General features: G+C 50.5%; 1 protein-coding gene across 3 annotated transcripts in view; it reads left to right on the top strand.

The window, feature by feature from the left end:
• The window catches only part of LOC119974428 (FERM domain-containing protein 5-like), a 336,354-nt gene that overhangs the window by 242,104 nt on the left and 81,039 nt on the right, over nucleotides 1–13,211 (top strand). For all 3 annotated transcript variants that reach the window (XM_038813295.1, XM_038813296.1, XM_038813297.1), the window contains exon 4: nucleotides 4,039–4,117. In XM_038813295.1, the coding sequence (XP_038669223.1) occupies nucleotides 4,039–4,117 (79 nt within the window). The remainder of the gene's footprint in view (nucleotides 1–4,038; nucleotides 4,118–13,211) is intronic.

Genomic DNA, 13,211 nt, shown 5'->3' with positions numbered 1-13,211 from the left:
CATCAAGCGAAGAGCCTGTGCCATCTACCAGCAGAGCCCCACCGCCCACCCTTTACACCACCTCGGAGGAGAGTATGGAGGAGGACGCAGATGTAGCATCACAGATATCAGCCACAACATCCACCATCTCACAGACACACGCCTCAGTGGGTGAACGTAGCAGGCAGGTTTCTGGGTCACTATCTGGCGAGCAAAACACAGCTGGAGGTGCAAAAGCAGAGCTGGGAATTCCAGGATGGGTGTTCAGCAACATTCCTGCGATTGACCGGCCGAATGGAGGATTCCCAAAGCCACCTGTCACAGGGTATATTGCCGGCGATGCTTGGCACCAGATCCTCTTGGGAGAACTGCCGGAAGAACTCTGAAGCATGGCTCAAGTCCCTGAGGACCATGGCTGAGGGCTTCAACTGCATGGCACAGACAATGGCAACCTCTAGGACTGGCAGCGCCAGATGTCATTGGGGTTTCTGGAACTCTTCCCAGCTGCCCCTCCATCCCATGGAGTAACTCAGGGGCCCACGAGCACTCAGAGGGAAGAGGCTCCACTGGACCACATCCCAGAGCCTTCCACCCAGGGCACCCCGTGAGTCACCAGCCAATCTCTACGCCAAGCTGGTGCAACCCAGGCACAGCGGGCAGACCAGGCTGACGTGGCCAGTCTGTACAGGAGGGCCCCTCCCCCGGATCTGTAGAGGCAGCAGGACCCTCTAGGTCCCCACCTTCAGAGGCCGATACTCCACTTGACCACAGATTGGGAGGCACTCTGCATCTCATTGTACCGGGCCTCAGCTGCAATTTCCGGCTTCCACACTGGCGTCACCAACCAAGTCCTCAGGGGATATCCCTTACCCCCCACAGCCTAGAGTGACCCTCGGAAACGTCAGGGGTCTTCGATTGCCCAACGATGTAACTGTCATGCGTGCCCTCTGGAAAACGGGCACACATTTGCCTGAATCACATCTGGCTGTCACACGCCAGCTGCACATTGAGGGAGTGGAGCTCCTTCCTGTTTATGAAGGAGACTCCCTGATGCCGCTGGGAGCAGCCAATCGCCCCCTGCACCTGTGGCAGACCAGCTATGTTGCCGAGTCCAACACCTCTCGTCTTCTTGGGCCTGGTCCAGGTTGAAATGAGTAAAGTCCAGAGTTCCCTTGCATTTAGAATCCGAGGCCTCAGGAACACACCGATGGTCAGGTGCCTGCGAATTCCACACAGGTCAACAGTGGCTCCCTGGAATCACCTGTCGCACAGAAGCTGAAGGCTGACCTGACCTTCACGGTCACAGGGAGCGGGTGCGCTCCGCTGCCACGTGGCACCAGGTCGGCAACGGAACGGCACAGACACAGCACAGACTCCCTGGTGAGGGGGAGTCTCCTGCGGCACATGTTGTCTGACAGCTCGACGAAGGATACTTGGGCGGGGGAGAGAGGTGGGGGAGGAGGGAGGGCAGAGCGGGGGTGAGGGGGAGGGGGGAGAGAGGGGGAGGGGGAGGGGAGGAGGGAGGGCAGAGCGGGGGTGAGGGGGAGGAGGGGAGAGAGGGGAGGGGGAGGGGGAGGGACGCAGAGGGAGGGAGGGGGAGAGGGTGGGGGAGGAGGGAGGGCAGAGCGGGGGAGAGGGGAGGGGGAGAGAGGGGAGGGGGAGGGACGCAGAGGGAGGGAAGGGGAGAGAGGAGGGAGGGCAGAGCGGGGGTGAGGGGAGGAGGGGAGGGGGGAGAGAGGGGGAGAGAGGAGGGGGAGAGAGGAGGGAGGGCAGAGCGGGGGGGAGGGGGAGGAGGGAGAGAGGGGAGGGGGGAGGGACGCAGAGGGAGGAGGGGAGAGGGGGGAGCAGGAGGGGGAGGGGGAAAGGGGGAAAGAGAGGGGAAAGGGTAGGGAGAGGAGGGAGGAAAGGGAGAGGAGGGGAGGGAAGAGGGAGAGGAGGGGAGCGGAAGTAGAGGGAGAGGAGAGGAGAGGGAGGGGTGGGGAGAGGAGATGGTGGGGAAGGTTAGGGAGAGGGAGGGGAGTTGGAGAGGGGTGGGAAGATGGAGGGGGAGAGAGGGGTGGGGGGTAGAGAGGGGGGGAGGAGAAGGGGAGGGGAGAGAGGGGGAGGGGGAGAGAGGAGAGCGGAGGGGGAGAGAAGGGGAGGGGGAGAGGAGGGGAGGGGGAGGGGAGGCTGAGGGGAGAGAGAGAGGGGAGGGGAGAGAGAGGGGAGGGGAGGGGAGGGAGAGAGAGGGGAGGGAGGGGGGAAGGGAGGGGAGGAGGGAGGGAGAGTGAGGGGGGAGGGAGGGGGGTGGGGGAGGGAGAGAGAGGTTGGTGTTGCAGCCGAATAGCCCGTTGGCCTCCCGGACCTGCAAGTAGCCAATCCCTGACCTTATCCAGCGGTAACCGCTCACTCCCATCTCCATTGCATAACTGACCCGGCCTTGGCCCTCGCCCAGTTGGAATCGCCTTTGGGTTCCCCTCTGCTTCTCCTCTCTGTTATTCTCTACGTGACTGTGGTTCTGACAGGAGGTTTATCAGCTCCACATCTCTAATGGGCAGGGCCGACTGGACAGTGACACTGCAATCAAGTTACTGTGAAAATTCCCTCGTCGCCACATTCCGGCGTCTGTTCGGGTACACTGAGGGAGAATTCTGAATGTCCAATTCACCTAACAGCACGTCTTTCGGGACTGTGGGAGGAAACCGGAGCACCCGGAGGAAACCCACGCACACACGGGGAGAACGTGCCGATTCCGCACAGACAGTAACCCAAGCCGGGAATTGAACCTGGGACCATGGAGTTGTGATGAAACAGTGCTAACCACTGTGCCACCGTGCTGCCCATGATCTCATTGCTATCATGCCTCTACACTCCTGGACAGCCTCTCCAGAGTTTGCCACCTCCCCATGCTGTGTTGCCTTCTCTTCCGGGGTCTCATACACCCATCCCGTTAGACATGGCATCTTGACTGTCATTACACTTCCACCCCCCCCACCCACCCACCCACCCTATATGGCCCACTGTCACAGCCGCCCCATATCCCCACGCCACAGACATCAGACTAACACAGTCCTCTCAGAACTTTTAAACAACAGAGGCAGCAGACTTCAGGACCACCCACACCAGCCACGCCCCCCCCCCACCCCAGAAACACCTGACTGACTCCCACATCCCCCCTTCCCCTGGACACCCCTGAGACCCCCACCCCTCCAGAGCTGTCCAGCGGGCTCTGTCCCCTTGGACTCCCTGTTTCTCAGTGGAGACAGTACTGCTTAGGGCAGCACGGTAGCACAAGGGCAGCACAGTAGCACAGTGGTTAGCACAGTGGCTTCACAGTGCCTGGGTCCCAGGTTCGATTCCCCGCTGTGTCACCGCGGAGTCTGCACGTTCTCCCCGTGGCTGCGTGGGTTTCCTCCGGGTGCTCCGGTTTCCTCCCACAGTCCAAAGACGTGCAGGTTAGGTGGATTGGCCGTGATAAATTGCCCTTAGTGACCAAAAAAGGTGAGGAGGGGTTATTGGGTTACGGGGATCGGGTGGAAGTGAGGGCTTAAGTGGGTCGGTGCAGACTCGATGGGCTAAATGGCCTCCTTCTGCACTGGATGTTCTATGCTCACCTCCTTACTCCCTCTCGGAGCTCACGGTTCCTGTTTTTAAAAAGCAGTAGTGATTCGCGCCAGCGTGACGTCACGCCTGGAGGGCGGGAAGATTCAATGAGGGCCCAAGATGCGGTGTTGACCATGCTAAGTATATTATAATAGATTCAAATTCATGCAAATCAGGTTTGCACCTTCCTGGGCATCAACATCATCGCACCGTAAGGGAGGGCCCGGGAAGATCGCATTCCAAAAACTCGTCGGCGCAAATCCCGTTTTTGGCCTTTCGCAAGATTTAGCGGTCATTACGGGATTTGCGCCCGTGACTAACACGGTCACTAAATGCCTCCCATCGTAATTTTCTCTGCTGGTACCATACCAGGAGAAACATTAGTTATTATGGGATGTTTTGGATGCAGTTCCATTGATCTGCACCAACTGAACAAATAGCAAGTATTTCATGTTCATCTTTTCCTTCTGTTTTCAGCCCAACCTCCGTATACCATGTGTTTCCGGGTCAAGTTTTATCCTACTGATCCTTCAGCGCTAAAGGAGGAGATTACCAGGTAAGTTACCCGTTGTTTGGCTGATTTTCCTGGATGTTAGCTAAGTATAACAGTCCTCTCGCCAGAGGGAGGGAGAATGATTACATCTCATGAGCTGAAACAACAATCCTTTCTCGCCTTTTGCCTATAAATGGATTCCTGTTCCATCTGCCGCATCCACTGGGGTTTATTTTCAACGTAACGCACTGTTTGGACCAATCTGCAGTTTTAAAAGACAATTCTCTGCAGGTCATTAGCTGAAAATCCTCCTGTGGTTAATCCAGTGGTTTTTTTTGTAACTCGATCTTATATAAAATCAAGCCGTTCTCTGATCCTCTGGAGGTGATGTGATATATTTTCCGGCCTTTGAATTTTAAATTGGGATCTTCAACATTCCCATTCTTCCTGAATAATAATAATAATAATACTCTTTATTATTGTCACAAGTAGGCTTACATTTTTTTTAAAATTTGGAGTACCCAATTATTATTTTTTTCCAATTAAGGGGCTGGTTTAGCTCACTCGGCTAAATCGCTGGCTTTGAAAGCAGACCAAGCAGGCCAGCAGCACGGTTCGATTCCCGTACCAGCCTCCCCGGACAGGCGCCGGAATGTGGCAACTAGGGGATTTTCACAGTAACTTCATTTGAAGCCTACTCGTGACAATAAGCGATTTTCATTTCATTTTTCATTTCAATTTCACGTGGCCAATCCACCTAATCTGCACATCTTTGGGTTGTGGGGGCAAAACTCACACAAACACGGGGAGAATGTGCAAATTCCACACGGACAGTGGCCCAGGGCCAGGATTCAAACCCGGGTCCTCAGCGCCGTGGCCCCAGTGCTAATCACTGCACCACCGTGCTGCCCCACAAGTAGGTTTACATTAACACTGCAATGAGGTTACCGTGAAAATCCCCTAGTCGCCACATTCCGCCACCTGTTTGGGTACACTGAGGGAGAATTCAGATTGTCCATTTCACCTAACAAGCACATCTTTCGGGACTTGCGGGAGGAAACCGGAGCACCCGGAGCGAACCCATGCAGGCACGGGGAGAACGTGCAGACTTGGCACAGACAGTGACCCAAACCGGGAATTGAACCTGGGACCTTGGCGCTGTGAAGCAACAGTGCTAACCACTGTGCGACCGTGCCTCCCTCACTGGAACGGCAAGTTTTCCGACTGATCACTGAGAAGATCCCATTATCCGTTCTTGTTCAATCAACGGGGATGTATTGCAGATTTTTAAACTTGGGGAAATGAGCGGAAGATGAAATCTGCAGGCTGGAGATATGAGTCGTGAAAGCAGCACCATTTCTCCCCGAGATTTCAATTCTGTACCTGATGATTGGGAGATTGGGAGAGAATGCAGAGAAAGGTTGAATTGTGCACAGGAATAGTTTCTGGTGTTCAGACATTTACGAGGGAAGAAGCTTTCCTGGATCTGGGTATGACTAACGAAATGGATCAGACAGGTGAGCTAAATGTGGGTGGTGATGATAAAATAAGGTTTAAGATTAAATTACAACCAGTGCAGTCGTTAGCACTCACAACGCCCATGCTTTTGATGGGCAGCCATTAACATCATTCACACGCCTTGTGTGTCATCAGCTCAGGAATTTTAAACACGAAGCTTGCAGCACATTGAACACGTTCTCTCTTTCAGACAATTTATTAAAGTCTACCCATCTTCAATGTTAATAGAGAGCATTTCAGATTCTCTGAAGCTACCCCACCATCTCAGAGGCAAAATGAAACTGTAGGTAAACGTAGAATTGTGGTATGGTTACAGCACAGAAGAAGGCTATTCGGCCCATCATGTCGCAGCTGGGTCTCTGCGAGAGGAAGAATTGGGTTGATGACCAATTATCCCATTCAATCCCAGAATTAACTTGTTAGCACAGAACTTTGGAATTGTTGAAAAAAAGAGACATGCTGTTGAAGCTTTTCAGCTTGCACTCGTCAGGACGGGTGCAAGAATACCAATAACAATAGAACGGCAATTTATGCTGCATGGAAAGAGAGTGCTGATTGGGTGGCAAGTAGACCATGACTGGTAGAGGCATTGTGATGGAGAATGCACGAGGGAACAGTGAACGTCCAGACTTCGGTTTTAATTCAAACCAGGCTGATCAACTCTGATTGGTCAAGGCAATGCCAGCGGGAGTGAATCAGAGAATGGCTGTACACCAAGCTTCTGTTTGTTTGAAAATGGCGCAAAGTATAGACATGCTCCTTCTGTTGGCAAAGGGCAGGGCCCTGGATGGGAAAATGTAGCTTCTCGCACCCGTACGTAAACCACACTGTCAGCCCAACTATCTTAAATGAGCTGTCAGTGTAATTCTTAGCACAATTAGGATTGTTTATCAAGTGCTGCCCAATCATCGAATCACATTTAATTTTGGTAACGGTGTGACTCTGAGTTCCCAAATCAAAAATTAATATTTAACAAAGAAGAAGTTGATTCAAATACAGTAAAATCGGCTGAAATATCAGCATTAGGTATTTCGCAGAGACCCAGCTGCGACATGATGGGCCGAATAGCCTTCTTCTGTGCTGTAACCATACCACAATTCTACGTTTACCTACAGCATTAGGTCTGTGACATTATTGAGGATTAGGAGAGTGAGCATTAGCAGCCAATGGTTGTAGTGAGCAAACACTAGCCGCCTGTTAGGAGGCTGATAGAGGAGCAGGTTGGATCAGGAGAAAGATCGGGAGAGTGAACTTGCTGAAGGGAACAGGAAGCAGTGTTCAGGTTGCTGCGGTAACCCCGTGATTTCCCCTTCAAACCCAATGCTGACTGCCGGATGTGTCAGCCTGGGTTAGTACTTTGGTTGCTTGAGTGTGGCCCCGGAGGGAGCTTCTCATTGATCCTGTCCCTCTTAACCTGTGCGTAGAGACTTTCGCGTCTCAGTGAATACGATGGCGCCCTCTGTGTGGTGATTTTGACGTTGATTGTCTGCATGTCTGAAGGTTATTCAGGACATTACTACACAAGAGGGACACTGCAGTGCCAACCGTGACCCCACATGCGTCCTCCAGCTTTGATGCCTGTCTCGTGCTGTACACAGAACAATACTTTTCACTGTACCTCGGTACACGTGACAATAAACAAATCCAAATCAATGATTCATAACCCCTGAAACGGTTTTGTGTGCATCTGCACCGGTATAAACCTGAGGTCATCCAAATTCTGTTGCCCATTTCCCAACTTGCAATAACACCTGTTCACAATGCACCCACAATGTTTGCTGAATTGCATTGATTACTCATCCTCGATTTTACATTGGAATCCCACCATACTATCACCCCCCCCCCCCCCCCCCACTCCTCCAAACCCCCCCCCCCCCCCCCCCCCCCCCCCGCCCTCGGGTCTCTGTAATGTCTCCCAGCCCTAAAATCTCTGCATTTCTCAAATTCTGGCCTCTGGCCCTCTCTGAGTCTGCATTGCTCCAGTGGTGGCCGTGCCTTCCATTGCCCGAGCGCAAAACTCTAGAATTCCCTCCCTAAACCTCTTCACCTCCGTCTCCTGCTCTTCCTCCAAGACAATCCCTCCTTGACCAAGCTTTTAGTCACCTGTCCACAACTTCCGTATTTTCTTAACCATCCTGTGAAGTACCCTGCTTCATTTTACTACGTGAAGGACACTACGTAAATGCAAGTTATTGTTGTTGCTTACATTGACGGCAATTGACGTTGTCTACATCTGGGAAAGTAGGAGCAGGAGGACGCCATTCAGCCCTTTGAACTGTCCCACTGTTCAGTTAGGTCATGGCTGATCCGCACTGATCTCCATTTACTCACCTTGGCTCTGTCACCCTTGCCTAATAAAATCTTTTAATCTCGCCATCGATAACTACAATTACCCCCAGCATCGCAGCTTGTGATGATTATCTAGTACAAGGTCCATGTCAGTATTTTAGAGTGCAGTAAGAAGTCTTACAACACCAGTGCAACGCCGGCGTCTCCACATCAATATTTTAGAGGTGATGTTTCATTCTGGGAAAATTAACATTGTAAACGGTAAGATAACTAAAATGCTGGGCTTAAGAGATTTCCGAAAGGTCTCTAGAAATGACAATTCAGACGGTTAACCCTGTTTGTTTAATCGAGTCAAAGTAGAATACAGGGAGCCATTAGGGGGCTGATTACAGGGGCTGGTTTAGCTCACTGAGCTAAATCGCTGGCTTTTAAAGCAGACCAAGCAGGCCAGCAGCACGATTGGATCCCCGTACCAGCCTCCCCGGACAGGCGCCGGAATGTGGCGACTAGGGGCTTTTCACAGTAACTTCATTGAAGCCTACTCGTGACAATAAGCGATTTTCATTTCAGTTTTTTGATTTCATTAAATAGGAGGTGGGAATAGGTAGCTGGAGAATTGGAGATGTGAAGATTGTGAAGTCCACCCTTTTTGCAAAGAAGCGCAATCTAGAGAGATGTTTTGCTTTGGGAGTTAGAGCTAAATTCGTTCAAAAGCATTTTTAAAATCCAGCAAGGCTACATTGTCATGGAGATGGGCGGAGCTTACGAATGTTCACTAGTTTCAATTTATTTGGGTGTTTCTGGGAGAGGGGGTATTGGTTGCAGTTTGGACCTTGTGTGACTTGCAGCTCACAGAGAAGCCCTGTTAGCAGGCATCATGCCATTGGGGCTCAGCAAAATCCCTGGAGCTGAGAAGGTGGTGGAAGGTTGCAGGATCTATACTGGAGTGGGTTCGGGCGCAGAAGGAAACCTGAGGTGTGAGTAAACCCTATGGAATCCAGTCTCAGTTTGCCTTTTAATTCATACTTAACCTCATGTTAATTCTATATGTTAGAGTATGCACTACACTGTCTGTGCGGAGTCTGCACCTTCTCCCCGTCTGCGTGGGTTTCCTCCGGGTGCTCCGGTTTCCTCCCACAGTCTAAAGATGTGCAGGTTAGGTGGATTGGTCGTGATAAATTGCCCCTTAGTGTCCAAAAAGATTAGGAGGGATTACGGGGATAGAGTGGGGGCATGGGCCGAGGTGGGGTGCTCTTTCAGAGGGTTGTTGCAGACACGATGGGCTAAATGGCCTCATTCTGCGCTGTAGGGATTCTATGATGATGACTATTTTATTCTATGACGACAGATATTGTAGGTGGTTTTACTTTGCTGATTTTCAAAAGGGAAGTTTATTTTGTTTGCTAAAAAACGTGGAACCTTACAGCTTTATTCACCTAGTGGGTAACTAAGGTCTTCAAACTTTGTCTACTTAAAACAAAATGTTAATGTTCCCTAACCGGATTGTAGCAAGCTTTATTATTTATACAAATAGAACAGTATCGATAAATTGTGTGGAAGCTATCAAGGAGGAGGAGAGGTGACCTCACCTACTGGACCTAACGTAAAGGACTTTGTGTGAGTCTAAAAATAGTGTTCAAAATTCCTGCTTTTCACACAAGTACAAATGAAATTGCCATAGTAACATTTCATTCCCTTCTTGATTGTACCTTTCCTGCACTTATTCTTCATCTTTATACCTATAATTGATTCCTTTGAGTCATCTTAGGCCAACGCGTGGGTCATTTTAGTAAAATGTCAATTCATGGCTCTTTGAAGAGGCTCTTAAAATGAAGCTTTTATTAAATTCAATGACACTAATTGGCATTTCAAAAAAATAAGCTTAAACCTTAAATAAATATTTAAACTGAGTTTATCAACGAAACGGCGAAGTGGCTCTTTTTGGTTTTTTTCCCCCAAAGCATGAATTTATTTAAAATTGGGTTTTACACGAATGGTAAACCAGGCACTGTGAGAGTTACATCATTTTCTAATGAGTCCCACCTTCAGGGAAATATACTGAATACTCTGAGAGACCAACTTCACAGCGCAGCTGAAAGTGATACATTTGATGTTATTTCGAGATGTTTGTTGCCACAGTTTGTGTCCTGTATTTAATCTTATTTTGTTTGAAGGAAATTAGCAGCCTATTTATAGTTCTCAGGAGGCACAATGCAGCTGTGCTGTTTAATGTAAATATGGGCAGATAAAGAAGCTCCTTGAGATGAGTCAATGTCTGGGAGCAAAAGTGTTCGCAGTGACCCAGGGTTCGTCAGTCCATGACCTGGATGAGCGAGCCCTGTTATATCCCGCTGCCACTGGTAATTGTCAAAAATACAGAGCTTCCTCTGGGAAAGTGAGCGCGTGCCTTTGCCTGAATCTCCTGTAAAGAGAATGCAGTTAGATCTAGAGAGGGGGCAAAGGGGATTCACCAGGAGGTTGCCTGGGCTGCAGAGTGTCAGCTCTGAAGAGAGGCTGGTTAGGCTGCGGTTGTACTCCTTGGAGCAGAGAAGGTTGAGGGGGGGGGGAGGGGGGACCTGATTGAGGTATATAAAATTACGAGGGGCATAGATGGCGTGACATTATCATAAATGTAAGAGCTGTAAGTGTTAATGAAATGTTTAACTCAACCACTGGAGGGAGCTAGATGTACAAGTATATAAGACATTGATGCTAAGCCTTGTGGGGAGAGAAGTGAAAGAGATAGCTAGAGTGCAGACTTAAGAAAAGAGTGAGAGCAGATCATAGTTAATGTAATAGTGTAGAGATTTACAGTAGATGAGTGTAGATTATATGTTAATTATCAACTGTATTATATTGGAGTAAGTGCCGAATCCAATGAAGTAGTGTTAATAAATTTATAGCTTTGTTCATTTTCAAAGCTATTTGCGGTCTTTGTGAACACGGCGCCAACCACCCTGAATTTACCAACACAAAGAACAGCATAGATGGGGTAGACAGGAAATATCTCTTTATCCTTAGTGAAGGGGTCAATAACTAGGGGACACAAAGTTAAGGTATGCGGCAAGAGATTTAGAGGGAATTTGAAGAAACATTTTTTCACCCAGAGGGTGGTGGGAATCTGGAACTCGCTGCCTGAAAGGGTGGTGGAGGCAGGAACCCTCACAACATTTAAGAAACATTTAGATGTTTAGTGTGACTGAGAGAGAAATATTGGCGGGACACCCGGAGACGTCCCTGCTTAGTGACATGGGGGGGGGGAGGAATTCTCCGACCCCCTGCCGGGCCGGAGAATCGCTGGGGGGCGGCGGATATTCCGGCGCCGGTTTTTCGGTGGGGGCTGGAATCGCGTCGCGCCAGTCAGGGGCCGTTGGCAATGCCCCCCCCCCCGGGCGATCCTTCGCTCCGCAATGGGCCGAGCGGGCACCCGTTTACAGCCAGTCCCGCCGGCGTGGATTAGACCAGCTCCTTACCGGCAGGACCTGGCTCTGCGGGCAGCCCGCTGAGTCCTCGTAGGGCGCGGGTGGATCTGGCCCCGGGGGGCCTCCACGGTGACCTTTCCCTCCGCGCAGGCTGCTGTAAACGTCCGCCATGGCTGGCGCGGAGAAGAACCCCCTTGTTCGTACGCTGAGATCACGCCAGCACACGTTGGCGCTCCCGCGTATGCGCCAACTCGCGCCGGCCGGCAGAGACCCTTCTGCGCCGGTTGGTGCGGCGCCAAACCCACCAGCGCCGGCGTAGCCCCTGAAGGTGCGGAGGATTCTGCACCAGGCAGCCCGACGCCGGAGTGGTTGACACCACTGCTCGGTGCCAGTACGGCCCACCCCACCGGTTAGGGGAGAATCCCAGCCGAGATCTTTAATATTCAGTTAAAAGGTAGGTCAGGCCCTTGTTTAACATCACATCCCAAAGGATGAGATCTTCAACAATACAGACCCCACTCAGTAATGCTCTGGATGGTAATCGCAATGGGTGTTTGAAGCCGCAATCTCCTTGACTCAGCTCAGGCTGCAGGGCAAGCTCACACTTACAATCATAGAATGGTTACCATTCAGTCCATTGTGTTCATGCCAGCTCTCTGCAAGGGCAACTCCCCATGTCCCACTCCTAACCCTACTTCCCATCATTCTCCAATTCTGCTTTGAAAGCCCCGATTGTAACTACTTCAGCTAAACTCTTACCACTGTCACTGGACCAGTAAATCAGCGAGCCAAATCTCCACACTGCAGATGGTGACATTTAAGTTCAATAAAAAATCTGGATTTAAAAGTCTAGTTATGCCCATGAAACCATTGTCGATTGTTGTAAAAACCCATCTGATTCACTAATGTCCTTTAGGGAAGGAAATCTGCCGTCCTTACCTGGCCTGTCCCACATGTGACTCCAGACCCACGGCAATGTGGTAGACTCTTAACTGCCCTCAAGGGCAGTTAGAGGTGGGCAGTAAATGCTGGCACAGCCTACAACGCCCACGTCCCATAAGCTAATGAGAAAAAACAATATTTTAAAACTAAAATGAGCGCCCAGCCCTGTAAATGAAGGAGATTGATGGGTGTGTTTGTTGTTTGAATGCAGCAATACTGAGAGTGTGATTGTACCAACGGGAGCAAGTGCTGCATGGAGCAGGTGGCGGCTGATGATTGTCTAGTGTTATTATTCATCACAGAGATAGTTACTTGGCATTGAAATAGTGCCCGTCACAGGACTGGAGGCACAGACTGAGGTCGATAATGTAGAGAGAGAGCACAGGTATTGATCGATAGACGGTGTCTCGGGCAGTGCAGTGTGAAATTAGCTTCAGAAAACACAGGGCACTTGGGAAAGATAATGAAAATAGTGGAACCTTCGCCTTAAGGAATAACCTGGGCTCTCATAGAAAAGGGAGAATTGTTTGAATGAAAAACATCCTTGAACTTTAAACTTCTCTACCTGCAGCTGACACTCAGCTCACACTCACTCAGATCACACTCACTCAGCTCACACTCACTCAGATCACACTCACTCAGCACACACTCAGCTCACACTCACTCAGATCACACTCACTCAGATCACACTCAGCTCACACTCACACACCACCCACACTCACTCAGCACATGCTCAGCTCACACTCACACAGCTCACACTCAGCTCAAATTCACTCCGCTCACACTCACACACAGCCCACACTCACTCAGCACATGCTCAGCTCACACTCACGCAGCTCACACTCAGCTCAAATTCACTCAGCTCACACTCACTCAGCTCACACTCACTCAGCTCACCCTCACTCAGATCACACTCACTCAGCACACGCTCAGCTCACACTCACTCAGATCACACTCACTCAGATCACACTCAGCTCACACTCACA

The sequence above is a fragment of the Scyliorhinus canicula genome, chromosome 12 (genome assembly GCF_902713615.1).
Source record: "Scyliorhinus canicula chromosome 12, sScyCan1.1, whole genome shotgun sequence".
In the NCBI taxonomy this organism is placed as follows: Eukaryota; Metazoa; Chordata; class Chondrichthyes; order Carcharhiniformes; family Scyliorhinidae; genus Scyliorhinus; species Scyliorhinus canicula.
The sequence above is the reverse complement of the archived record's forward strand: the minus strand, read 5'-3'. Positions and strand labels throughout refer to the sequence as shown.